The sequence below is a fragment of the Ictalurus punctatus genome, chromosome 11, assembly GCF_001660625.3.
Source record: "Ictalurus punctatus breed USDA103 chromosome 11, Coco_2.0, whole genome shotgun sequence".
NCBI lineage: Eukaryota > Metazoa > Chordata > Actinopteri > Siluriformes > Ictaluridae > Ictalurus > Ictalurus punctatus.
Genome location: NC_030426.2, coordinates 3,646,199 through 3,660,345, shown reverse-complemented (window position 1 = coordinate 3,660,345; position 14,147 = coordinate 3,646,199). Strand labels below are relative to the sequence as shown.

The 14,147-nt window shown below is 40.9% G+C and overlaps 2 protein-coding genes across 4 annotated transcripts in view; one reads left to right on the top strand and one right to left on the bottom strand.

The window, feature by feature from the left end:
- The window catches only part of shq1 (SHQ1, H/ACA ribonucleoprotein assembly factor), a 63,725-nt gene extending 62,806 nt beyond the window's left edge, over positions 1–919 (bottom strand). For both annotated transcript variants that reach the window (XM_017479886.3, XM_047158688.2), the window contains exon 1: positions 801–919. The gene's annotated coding sequence lies outside the window, so the exon portion shown is untranslated. The remainder of the gene's footprint in view (positions 1–800) is intronic.
- Positions 920–1,158: 239 nt separating this feature from the next.
- Positions 1,159–14,147, top strand: part of gxylt2 (glucoside xylosyltransferase 2) — a 38,014-nt gene continuing 25,025 nt past the window's right edge. Inside the window, exon 1 of one of the 2 annotated variants that reach the window (XM_017479887.3) lies at positions 1,159–1,571. In XM_017479887.3, coding sequence (XP_017335376.1) covers positions 1,306–1,571 — 266 coding nt within the window. In that variant the 5' untranslated portion in view covers positions 1,159–1,305. Of the gene's footprint in view, positions 1,572–6,905; positions 7,426–14,147 lie in introns of those variants that run through there. The other variant, XM_017479888.3, reaches the window with a different exon arrangement.

Here is a 14,147-nt window from a genome sequence, read left to right as displayed (position 1 = left end):
AAATTCTTTACTTCGCATACCCCAGCATGCCAGGAGCTGGGGTCAGAGCGCAGGGTCAGCCATGATACAGCGCCCCCTGGAGAGCAGAGACGGTTAAGGGCCTTGCTCAATAGCCTTTAAGGGCTTGATCCCCTAACCTTCCGATCAGTAACCCAAAGCCACCACATGTCCAAACACCTTTCCATCTGAATGGTAGAGAACGCAGGATTCAAAAACACATCTAGGGCAACAGAGCGTGACTGACGGTGCAGTTAGGTAAGGGCACAATGAGAAAGTGCGCCCCCTTGTGACCCACACCTGTAACAGCATGGGCGTGTCTCATTTTTGCTACAGTATAATGTACAGTATGTGAAAAGGCCAATGACGAATATTATAATCAGTTGCAAATGGAACCCAAAGGATAATATTAATTCTGGCGATGTTGATTTCTGCTGTATCGAGAACGCACAGTATCGAGACACCCCCATATCGAGACACCTGGTGAGGTGAATTTGGAATAATTAAGCGCACTTGTAGGGTTATCTAGATCCAAATCGCAACCTTGGATTGCTAGCTAGCCGTAAATGCTTAGATACAATGAATAAACTCGAAATTAGCCACGTCATCAAGCACAGAATATAAACAGTATGAGATTTACGCTAAAAAACAAACAAACTTTTGGCTGCTTCGTGAGCTAGCTATAACGCTTTAGCATCAGCGTATTATGGATGAAAAAGGTAATCTTATTAAAAGTCCATAAGCGAGAAAAAAGCCGCAAACAGGCTGCTTCCTTGCTACAAACAGAACCATGCGACACCTACCTTAATATCCCAGGTAAAAAGTCTCAAGTGTGGAAAAATCACCGGAACACATGGCCCAGTTCCTGTGTTACACAGCGTCCAAGGCGTCCTATTCCCGTAATACTTCAAATAAAAACGCGTTAAAAAATGAATTAGGACACGGAAAAGCCGTAACTCTGACCTCCTGTATGTAAATCTGTATACGTGTAAAATTGTCAAACGGAATGAGTTATATTGATCTCGCGTAATAATTCGTTGAGACGACTAAATTCTGACATCAGTGTGATAGCATTTTCGATAGGCCGGAGTTTTTGCTTCATTACGGTAAAGCGGCGATGCCCCGCCTCCCTCGGGAGGGTGAATTCGTGGACGGTCCGCGCGCTAAGCTGAGCTGGAGACTTGGCTCGCGTTCACAATGCGAGCCGAGGGAGCATGGCAGCGCTGGAGGAACACTCTCTGATCACGCGTTCGGACCGCTAGCTGGCCAGGTCAATGCGTGGCCAAGTGCACGGAGAACTTTTCCACCATGAGAATTCACTGCAAAATCGTGTTGCTCGCGGTGTGCCTCGGAGTTTTCCTACTTTTCTACTTTTTCGGGGGGAATGTCGGGGACGAGCCCCCGCCGCTCAGGCACGTTGAAGAGGACCACAAACTTTCCACTTTTCCATCTGCGTCTGGACTCGGGAAAATAGTTTCGGTCGGAGTGGTGAAGCCTCCCGAGCCTCCAAAACAGATCCGTCCGAGTCGGAGAGGAGGAGGAGGAGGAGGAGGCAATGCCAGCGCTAAGCTTAGGTAGGACATTCTTCATCATTATTCCTGCTCGTGCTTCTGCTGCTGTAGTTCAGTAAGCGTGTAAGAAAAGGGCACCATCACAGCTCCACTCGTGTTCACGCGCGTGTCTGTGTGCATCATGCCCGAACACGGGCAGTCTCACGGGATTAGGTTTGTGTTTGAGTCCGGTGTGACGCTGGGGTTGATCAGACCCTCTCCTGAAGCTGATCTACAGGCAGCCGTTCCTGAGCACTGCCGAGAGACCAGCTGCATTCAAGGACGTTCATGAGCCCGGTGTGCGGCTGAGATAAGCGGCATTAGCGCCCTGCACTCACGGGCCAGTGCTTAAGCGGCTTTTTTTTCAATGCAATTATTCAAATAAAATAAAAATAAAAAGATCTGATGGATTTGTCTGTCAAATGTGGCTTTAAAAAAATCGTTTTGCTTTCTAGTTCATGAGTGAAGACGTGGTGTCGTGTTATATAATGTGGTGTGGCAAACTGATGTCTGGCATCAATCCCCACTCATGCCAGTATTCATCCATCCATACATCCATCCATACTAACTAACAAACAAAATCAGACATCCATCCATACAAACTAACAAACAAAATCAGACATCCATCCATACAAACTAACAAACAAAATCAGACATCCATCCATACAAACTAAAAAACAAAATCAGACATACATCCATACAAACTAACAAACAAAATCAGACATCCATCCATACAAACTAACAAACAAAATCAGACATCCATCCTAACAAACAAACACAATCAGACATCCATCCATACAAACTAACAAACAAAATCAGACATCCATCCATACAAACACAATCAGACATCCATCCATCCATACAAACTAACAAACAAAATCAGACATCCATCCTAACAAACAAACACAATCAGACATCCATCCATCCATACAAACTAACAAACAAAATCAGACATCCATCCTAACAAACAAACAAAATCAGACATCCATCCATCCATACAAACTAACCAACAAAATCAGACATCCATCCATACAAACTAACAAACAAACAAAATCAGACATCCATCCATCCATCCTAACAAACAAACAAAATCAGACATCCATCCATCCTAACAAACAAACAAAATCAGACATCATCCATCCTAACAAACAAAATCAGACATCCATCCATACATCCTAACAAAATCAGACATCCATCCAAACAAACAGAATCAGACATCCATCCATCCTAAAAAACAGAATCAGACATCCATCCATCCATCCAAACAAACAAAATAAGACATCCATCCAAGCTTCTATTCAGACTTCCATCCAAGTATCTATTCAGACATCCATCCAAACAAACAAAATCAGACTTCCATCCAAACAAATCAGACATCCATCCAATCAATCCATCTATTCGTAGCATCTATAGTGTTAAATGGCGAAACACTAGAAATCTCAGGAGCCATCTCCAGGCATGTCACCCAGCATGTGAAGTTGTTTTTGCAAAGTAATATTTTTATTTATTTAATTTAATATGTAGGTTTTTAAACATATTATTCAGGTTATTGTCCTACTTGTCTTTCTTTCAAAGTTTTATAGGCTGTATTGAGTTGTTTCACTGACAGAATTGCTCAAATAAACGTGCACATTTTGTTATGAAACAGACGTCTGAGCCTCATTTAATTTTTTTTTTATTTTTAGGATTTATTTAATATATGTACACAGCTGCAATCACATGATTCAACCCCCATTGCAAATCTGGTTTATTGTCAAAATTTACAGACTTCCAGCTGTTTTCAATGAGCAAATCAAACAAAAGCGATTGAAATAGTTCAACAATGACTACGTTTACACGGACAGCAGTGATCTTATTATTGACCTTATTCTGAATAAGACAATATTGTGATTAAGGTGTTCGAGTTGCTTTTAGAATACTCCTGTCATGTTCCCGTTTTACGTGTTATAGAACATAGATCAATTAACAGCACACGTCATTACGTCACCGTGCCACGCCGTCCGACGTCCCTCCAGAATCTCACGTATCTACATACAGTTGGTCTTCGTTATGGAACCGTATACAGTTTTGGGTGTTTTTATGTAAAATTTTTACGAACGCTTCAAGTGCGGTTAATTATTAGTCATGCTGTACGTGCTAATAGACGACTGCCTGAAGCCGTGGGCTGCGTCCAAATCCATGTACTTACCTACTGTAGATGCATGTATTTCTCCTACTATATAGTAGGCAAGTACGCGGTTTGGGACGCAGCCGTGCTCTGTTGTTTGCCGTCAGACGGTTGAGCGCTGCCGTGTGTGATCGTGTCCTTTTATAAAATGCGGTGAAAACACTCACTCGAGGTTAACAGTGTGATTAAGGAGTGTATATGTCTGTAACGCACGTCAATAATGCGACTAAAACAGGAACACTCCACACGTCTTCGTTTGATTTGTGTTTACTTCGAGTATGACTTTAATCAGATTAAGGTCATCAATAATCTCTGTTTATATGCTAGTTTCTTAATCAGAGTGTTTTCTTAATCGGGTTCATATCGGATTATTGTTGTCCATGTAAATGTACTGACAACGAACGCTTCAAGCGGTTTCCCCAAATTCAACTGAAAATGCAACTTATAATGATTTCTCCAGTTTCAAAATTATTCAACCCCATGAGAATCCCTCACAACAGCACAAATATGCAACACAGGTGTTGTCTCAAGCACACCCGATGCTAAACCAATCAAGGGCTTCATTAGTTGCAGCAGGTGTGCCTGAGCTGGAACAGATGAAATACCTGAACTGGCTAGGGGTGGAAAATGTATGAAATACCTGGACGGGGCTGAACAAGGAAGCTATCAATGGCTGCAAGCAGATTTCTGAGAAGGCAGGTTGTGAAAAACCATTTTCACAATAAACCTGATTTGCAATGGGGGTCGAATACTTTTGATTGCGTGTGTGTGTGTGTATTAGGGCTGCAACTTTTCATAATCGATTAGTTGGCCGAGTATTTTTTTTAAAAAATTATTTATTTATTTATTTTTGATTAATCGGTTCGGCGGGGCAAACTTTCAGTGCCTTTTTTTTGTTTATTTAAAATAAAATCCACAAACTGAGTGTTACAAATATAAATTCAGACTAATACTATGCATAATTTTTTATGGATGCACAAAAAGCACCGAATTAAACTCCAGTCCTAAATTAATAAGAAAATCTCAGTTTCACTGGACCTTCTGGTTTCTTTTACTCGCTGCCTTTCGATATATTTTATTTGTTTACTTTTGATCATAACGTTTCAATTAGACATTACGGATCTTACTCGCGCTACACTCACTGTATCACCGTGTCTGCATCGCGTGTGAGGAGCAGCACGGGCTCATTACTAACGATTCACTTCCGTTATAATAAACGACAGAAGTTACACTGCAAGTGCACAAATACAGCATATAATGACAATAAACTAGAATTAAACTAAACCTTTTAAGCAACTCGCGACCGCATCACTGTCATGCTTCCGTGCTCCACAAACTCCGCTTTATAAAGTTTATTAATCTTCTCTGCGGTGTTTAATATAAAATGCTCCCTGCCTTAGAGGACTTGGCGGTCGCACACTTTCTTCCTCAGTCACGTGACGATTTCGCCTCCGTCTGATGAGGACTGAGGTCATGTTGGGAATAAAAGATAACGCTGACAGAAACAGTAAACTGAAGAAAGTCAGTTTCGGTGACTCTGAGGCTAAAGCTAGCGGCGTCGCATTACGTGCGTGTGACGTCAAGCGCCGTCGACTAGGAAGTGGATCATACTTCCGGTTAGTAAAAACCCGCTAGTGTTCCATTTGAGATGATATTACCTTTCTGAAATTCATACACTAGACGGTAGAGTACATAGTGCATAGTGTAAGTGTACAGTACGTCATTTGGGACACAACTTTAGTGTTTACTCTCTGAAGCGTGTTTTAAATCTACCCCGTGCCACGCACAGTTGCCCATGATTTCCGTAATCGAATATTATCCATTAATTGTTGCAGCTCTAAAAAATAATATATTATACTGCTCACCTCGGTGGTTTGGTCATTAAGCGCCGCAGTGGTAAAAAGCTGCCACCGTCACAGCCCTAGTCTTGTGAACTATATGTAAACATCTGTTATGTGAAATAGCTTCTTCACGGCAGTATAAATATGTATATATATATATATATATATATATATATATATATATATATATATATATATATATATATATATATATATATAATTAATTATTATTTTATTTATTTATTTATTTTTTTCTTCTTCCAAATGATCATTTGCGGATCCACCTTTTTTGAGCACAAATGTGTGAGTTCTTTTCTCCTGGAGGAGGGGCTGTGACCCCTAGAAATCCAGGCCTCATGAAAGTTCATGTAAGCATAACACACACTGAAGGGTCTATTTATCAGAGTATTATTGTGATGAGGCCTGACCCGAGGTCACCTTGGGAAGGACTGGCTCATTTCCGAAGGACTCCTGTGAGCTAAGCAGAGAAAGGCAAAATCAATGATCGGCTTGTTCAGTCTAATTGAGTGAGCCTGCTCCCTTGTGACTGGTTTTGATTGGAATGCCGTTATCCATTCAGCCAGCCGCTGCCTTCATTCAGAGCGCTACAAAAAGGAGCAATTGTGAGCTTTTACTGGATTAAACGAGGCTGAATCAGTGGTGTTGTTTTCCTCCGATGCAGGCGTCCGTGTGCATATGTCCTTGATATGATGTGTGTAACTTAACATATCGCTCTACAAATACAGCAGTACTCACAAACAGGAAATGGTTCAACAGGTATTGTTTAGTTGGATTTTGACCTTCCTCTGTGTTTCCTCACACACGGCACAACTATCACTGCACCCACATGGACACTCTTTTGTTACCAGTGGAAAGTGTCAGTCTGAGTAAATCTTATACACATGGGTAGGACAAGGAAGTGCTATTTGGAAAATTCCACTCACAATAAAAAAAAAAAAAAGGCGGGGGCAAAATAAATGACCTGTTTGATTTAGTTATGATTACTTCTCACAGTATTTTTTTTTTTTTTTTTTTCCGTTTTACGCTCATCCTCCCTCGGACAGACTTCCTGCCTTACCGGGCTGCGACTGACAAACAAGTCCCAGATGAGGCATCGCATCATTTCCCCTGAGCTACTGTCGAGTTTTAGAAAGAGGTGGAGGGTGTGTATGTGCTGATGAGCTAAAATCCAGGCTGTTTTAAAAGCCCTTTGAGTGGTGTCTCAAATTCTTGACAAAAACAGATGTACTAGCTGAAATGTAATCGGAATTAAAGAGACTCCAGTGAAAGATGAAGACGATGATTCAGCAGCTATTGAGTGAGAAACTATGCCCGAGGGTTAAGTATTTACAGATTTAGTGTAAGTTTAAATGAATGAACTGTGTCGATGGTTTACGTGAAGGTTTAATCTGGAAGCTGTACTAATGCACTCTAGGCTTCTTTGGAAAGCTTCCTAAAGGCATTTTACTCGGAACCATGTCACAACCCTTTAAGGCTGCTAGATTGAGTTTAAACTGCCGGTTGATTAATATATTTAACCAAATGTTTTTGTAGCTACTTAGCGGCTTTTAACAATGCGACTTATGGTGTTCCTGTCACGTCATTATCCTGTATTATTTATTCATGGGCCATCAGCCTTAGTCAAATTTAATCAACTAAGTAGAAAACGTCCGGACTGAATGATAAACCGTCCTTGAAAGATTCTTCATAGGAATTTTGCGTTACACCGTAACAGGGAACTCTACTGAAGGCCTCGAATTCTTATCAGTTTAGTACTCATGAGAGGACGCCAGCTCGGGGAAGGAGCTCCGAGCGTTCCCGCTGGATTAGGTTCACTGAAATTGGAGATCTGGTTTAATCCTTTCATGAGGTAAGACTGCGCTGTTCTTTTGGCTGATATTTTCCTCCCAGCGAGTTACAGAGTTCGTGATGGAGTTTGCCAGAACGATGATGAAGCAACGAAGCTGTGCTGTCGGTTGTATACATCTCTTCCACGCAAGAACGCCTTGTTATTGATGTATTGTGCTGTTCTTATCGCTAGTAGGAGTGAGCGATATGACAAAATATCATATTAGGATTCATGAAGGAGTTTCAGTGGTGCACTATGTATCGTGATGTAAAGGTTTGTACACAAACTACCAGCACTACAGTAGTGTTGCGCTTTTTTTTTTTTAATGTTTCATGATCCTTTATTTAACGTTAACAAAAAGAAATATTGGAATAAGTGATAGAAACACCGAAAAGGAGAAACAAAATGTGCATGAATCAGTACGTTTACATGAAGTTTGGATCTTTTATTTACTTTCATATTTATAAGTAGTTAATATGGCCCTGTGTGTGTGGAGTTTGCATGTTCTCCCCGTGCTGCGGGGGTTTCCTCCGGGTACTCCGGTTTCCTCCCCCAGTCCAAACACATGCATGGTAGGCTGATTGGCGTGTCTAAAGTGTCCGTTGTGTATGAATGGGTGTGTGAGTGTGTATGTGATTGTGCCCTGTGATGGATTGGCACCCTGTCCAGGGTGTACCCCCCCTTGTACCCCGCCTTGCTCCCTGGGATAGGCTCCAGGTTCCCCGTGACCCTGAAAAGGAGTAAGCGCTATAGAAGATGGATGGATGGAAGTAGTTAATATATATTCATATTTATTTCATTTTAAAAAGTACAGTACATTTTCCTGGTTCAGTCAGTACTGTTTATTTTTGTAAGAAAGTTCAATATTTTATTTGAGTGTTCAGAATCAATTTTTAAAACTATCTGTTGATTAATCGTTGATCAGGTAGGTACAGCCCGCTCGGTTATCGTTATCTGTAAACTCCACTATCGGTCGACCTCTAGTTGGAACGCCACTCGTCCGATCAAATTGGTGGACTGGAACTAACCGTTGTACAGTGAATGATTTGTTATTAAGCCTGCTTTGCCTTACAGTCAGAGCTACTGTTCACGTGAGCTGTGAGAATCCAGCAGTGACATGATGTGTAAACATGTTCACAATCACAGTATTATCCAGGGTATCATCAGGTGTCGAGGTTTCTCTTACTCACTTTATCAAATAACTAATCTACGTTTATAAAAAAAAAAAAAGTTTTATGTCATTCTAAGACCTTTTATTCGCAAAATAAAGAAAAATCTCTGAGCTATGTATTCAGAATAGGGCATGTTTATCTTGTTCATTTAGGCAGGCATGAACACACTATCCTTTTTTTATTATTATTTTTTTTAACCAAATAGCAAATGAACCAAAAGTATCAAATGAGTCAACAAACAGTAATAAGTGGCGTAAGTGAAATGAAATACTCTATGTTGTGGCAGATTATCATCATACCTAATGATGTTTTCATGGTGCACATCACTCCCACCTCTACTGTCGTGGCATTTGTGGCTTTCTGTTACTTACTCGGTGCTAGTGTTAGTAGCACTCCTAAACACTTGCTCTAAACATCATCGTTCTGTTCTTCCTTCATCTTATTTTCCATTCGGAGGAAACTTGTTCTGTTTAGGTTTTTTTTTTTTTTTTTTAAACTGTCGGCTGCTTTAATAGCTGGATGCTTGGCTTGTTTTCTGCCACCCTTTTAAGTTGCTTCGCATGCATATGCATGAGTCACCCGCATTATTGAAGTTTACTGGTGAAACACAGCTGGATCATCAGGTTTGTTGTGCTGGTTTGAGTGTTGTGTAGTATCACAGAACACATTAAACTGCTCCTAAAGATGTGTTTTAAACAAATGCTGTTTGTTGTCAGCGGGGATTGCGTTACGTCCTTCCCCTGGAGGCAAATGTACCGGTTCATGGCAGGCACATTACGTAGAGTCAAAAACATGTCATCTCTCTCTCTCTCTCTCTCTCTCTCTCTCTCTCTCTCTCTCTCTCTCTCTCTCTCTCTCTGTCTGCTCCAGATTTTCTCTGCACTCAACCTAAGCATCCCAATGAGTTGTGACTCTACTCACTCCAATCCTTAGCATGAACTCAACTTTTCTGCTTTTATTCACCAGCATCTACAGCCAAGAATGGCAAGAAAAATCAAGCTTGCACAGGCAAGACTGAGATTGTGAAGTGGAGGGGAAAAGTGTTAATTCAGTTGGCCGTGCGAGACGATTTGCTGTGGAAAAAGCCCGCTGAAAAATGCTGGCTGGACTCCCATGTTCAGAGAGAGGATTTGCTCTGCTTGGAATGCATGCATTCATTTTTCCTATCTTTTCTTCTCAAAGCATTTTAGCTCAAGGCTGCAATGCCGTTTGAGGCACTTGCTTGTTTCAAAAAGCCTTGGTTCAAGAAAGTCTAAGGTGTTTATTTTTACCCTGTCCTGTAATAGCAAGGTATCACCCGATTATTACCTGCTGTATGCATACACCCATTAAAAAGGACTTCTATTCTTTCTCCGCCCTCTTAACGTCATGCTAAATGTTTCCAGATGTGCTGAATCGGCCTGTGAACGTTCTGTGCTGCTAAGAGCTGGGGGAAGAAATCTTCCAGCTTTGTGCTTTCAAGTCCGTGATGAGAGTACAGAGTATTTCCAGCATTCAGTCATCTAGGCTCGATTGTCTACCTCATAACATCGTGGAAATCTAATTTAACGTATTCCTGTGTGTTTAATCGGTGCACGCCCTATGAAACCTATTCCGGCTGAACTGTGAAAGGCTGCTGAATAATACTGAGTGACCAAGGAAAGGCTGAATTGGCTTCTTGAAACCAACTGCATATCATGTTTCCTGAAATTGTACCTCTTGTGCAAGTCGGTGAATAAGAAGCCTTTCCAATCATTGTGTTGATTTGTTGCAAGACTTGACTGTGTGGCAATTCAGAGCGAGTGATCGGGTTTAAATGCTTCGCTGCAATGTCTTCAGCGTGCACTCCTGCACACATTACTTTAAAATGAAATCTGCTTCTTTTATTGACTGCAGAGAGAAAAAAAAGGCCTTATGGGTACAAAATGGAGCGGGGGGGTGTAGAAAAATCATTAATTCATTATCTAGACCATGTTATGTTTACCCAGAGGCCTAATTATCTAAGCTAAAAAGATGAGCTAATTACGTGCATTAATTCAGACTATAGTCTTTATCCTGTCTTGGTAATGTCTCTGGTGATGAAGTTTGTCCTGTTTGCACATAAAGGCAGAAAGTTTTCGGTTAATGTTTCAGCTATGTGCTGCGGTGTTCTCTCATCACACACACATGTTCTTTGAGTTTGGGTAGCGCGTTCATGTTTGCTCGGTGAAATACAGTACGGTTTTAAATGTGAGCTGACTGCAGGTTGCACCAGTGGTAAAGTTGTTTAACAGCTTTTGTCCTGAACCGTACTGTATTTTGCTCTGTTTTGTTGCTATTTGCACATCCCTTCATATTCTTGATTCTGGAAAGATAGCCGAGCATCTTGATACCCCTTGTGAAATACACTATATAGCATAAAGTTTGTGAACACCTGACAAATCAAACCCGTGTTTAGTTCTTCCCCAAACTTCTACCATAAAGTTAACAGCTGTAGCAGTAAGATTTCCCTTCAGTGGAACTAAGAGGCCCAAACATGTTCCAGCATGACAGTGCCCCCTGTGCACAGGGCAAACTCCGTGAAGATATGGTTTGCAACGCTGTAGTCAAACTGGTACAGGGGGATTTCAGTGGAACCATGCATAGAGTTGATAGCGCATAGAGTTTAAAGTCTCTAATATGGTCACCTAATATGGTGCTCCTGTGTGTTTTATGAAGACATGGTTTGGAAGGTCAAGGTTGTTGTGGAAGAACTGGAGTGGCCTAAACAGAGCCCTGATCCATTTTGGGATGAACTGAAACGCCGACTGCACCCTAGGCCTTCTCACCAAACATCACTGCCTGACCTCAGTAATGTTCCTGCGGCTGAGTGAGCACAAATCCCCACGGCCACTCTCCAATCTCTAATGGAAAGCCTTCCCAAAAGAGTGGAGGTTATTATAACAGCAAAGGGAGGACGAAATCTGGAATGGAACGTTCAAAAAGTAGATACGGATGTGACGGCCTGATGTCCACAAACTTTTGGCCATATACCGTAGTTCACGCTAACAGTCAGACCACATCTATGGTTCACATGTGTAGTGCAGCAAGTGGTGGGCTTCAGGAAAGAGTACCACTCTCCACAGTGCTTTCTGAAAATGTAGTGATTAGTCACTGTTATCAGTCTAATCTAAACATGTATGTTTGAGTATACGTGTTATTTCAGCGTGCTTGTGTGCGCCAAAATTTCAAAAGATGCAAATACATTTTTTGGTTCATTTTTTCGGACGTACATATTGAATGTCGTCACATCTAAGCAGCGTGTAGAGAGGGTGATGTGTATTGGGTGGTGGCTCATGCATTTGCAAGATTTGAAAGACCGAATAAAGGAAGTGAAGAAGAACAAAAAATAATTTGGGGAAGTACCACACATGGTTGGCAAAACAGTAGTCAGATGTAGAGGGGGATTTCGGTTGAACTGTGTACACAGTTTATAGTACAGAGTTTCATTAAAGTTATGTCCTCAAACCTAATATGGTGCTTCCTTGTGTTTTTATTTCTAGTGTCTCATTCTCCTTTTGTATGCTGTGTTGAATTAGAAAAGCAAATGAGATAAGTTGGATGATGCTTACATACATTTGTCATGTAGTACATCAGTGAATTTTGACTGAATATTTTCACATTTAAGTTAACGTGCCAGCGCAACGTTTTCCAAAACGAGTATCTGAATAAGATACAGGTATTGTGTGATTGCACTAAAACAGTATTTAATATACAGACGCAAACCAGAAATTGGCTATTTTTCGAAGCTGAAGCCAGACACGTGTCTGATCAATAATGAACAGGGGCTTGTTCTTCATACATTGCTTAACGAATCTAAGATAAAATGCTATATTTACTGAAGGTGATGACGTAAACCGGTTCTTCGAATACACATGGGAAGTCGATTGGTGTAGACTGATCGAGTTGTTTTAGAAATGCAAACTCCATTTGGCCTGGAAAGGGCAGGTACAGTGCTGTGAAAAAGTATCCTGAGTGCTTCTGGTTTTCGTGTACAGCTCGTACTAAATTGTTTCAGAAATTAAAACAAAGGCAACACAAAATCCAGTTTTTAAATGATGGTTATTTATTGAAGCAAAAAAGTTAACAAATACCAACTGGGCCTGTGTGATAATGTATTTGCCCCGTTGTTACGAATTCCCCAAATCTATGAAACTGCATTCATTATAGGGTTCAGCTGGACTAGACACAACCAGGCCTGATTACTACAAACCCTCACATCACATCAACACTTAAATAGAACTTTTTCAACAGCAAGAAGTTAAAAGGTCTTACCCAGTAACACACTATGCTAAAGTTGAAAGAAATTCCAGAAATGATGAGGAAGAAGGTGATTTAAATACATCAGTCTGGGAAGGGTTACAAAGCTATTTCAAAGGCTGTGGGACTCCAGAGAACCACAGTGAGAGCCGTTATCTCCAAATGGAAAAACTCTGCACAGTAGTGAACCTTCCCAGAAGTGGCCGACCTTTCAAAATTCCTCCAAGAGAACAGCGACGACTCATCCAGGAAGTCACAAAAGAGCCAAGGACAACATCGAGGCCTCTTGCATCAATAAGCGTCTCTGTTCATGACTCCACTATCAGAAAGACAATGGGGGAAAATGGCATCCATGGAAGAGTGGCGAGGTGAACACCACTGCTAACCCAGAAGAACATTAAGACTCGTCTGAATTTCGCCAAAACACACCTTGATGATCCTCAATCCTTTTGGGAGAATGTTCTGTGGATTGATGAGTCAAAAGTGGAACTGTTTGGAAGACAGGGGTCCTGTTACATCTGGCGTAAACCAAACACAGAATTCTACAAAAAGAACGTCATAGCTACGGTCAAGCATGGTGGTGGAAGTGTGATGCTGTGGGGATGCTTTACTGCTTCAGGGCCTGGGCAACTTGCACTAATTGAGGGAAACATGAATTCTGCTCTCTACCAGAAAATCCTAGTCCTAGAAGTAAGTGAAAGACTGATCTCCAGTTATCTGAAGCATTTGGTTGCAGTTATTGCTGCTAAAGGTGGCACAAACAGATTTTAAGTTTAACGGGGCAATTCATTTTTTACATGGGTGCTAGGTGTTGGATAACTTTTTTTTTTCTTTCTTTTTTTTTTTGCTTTAATAAAATAAATAATTTAAAACACCGTACTGTGTCTTTACTCAGGTTACCTTTATTTTATGTTGTATTTCATTTGAAAATCTAAAACTATTTAGTATTAGATTAACACAAGCACAGAACACATCAGGCACTGTATATCAGGACTTGGAAGCAAGATTAGGCTGTCGATGATTGAATAACGCAAATTATTCAGAATATATTTCATATATATGTATATATAGAATATATTACATAATACATTACGAGGATACTACATCTACGTCAGGAAATCATAAAGCTTGCTATGTGCATGCCAAGTTTGCTATTTTGAAATCGTGCACGCAATTTATTTAAGTAGGCGTAGTTTTATAAACACATCGGCAACAGACCTCCTACAGTTGTGTACAGGTGTGGATATCAGTGAGGACATCTCACATCCCCATGCTAACAACAAAAAAAAAAGTCTACCCATAGACATGACTTCA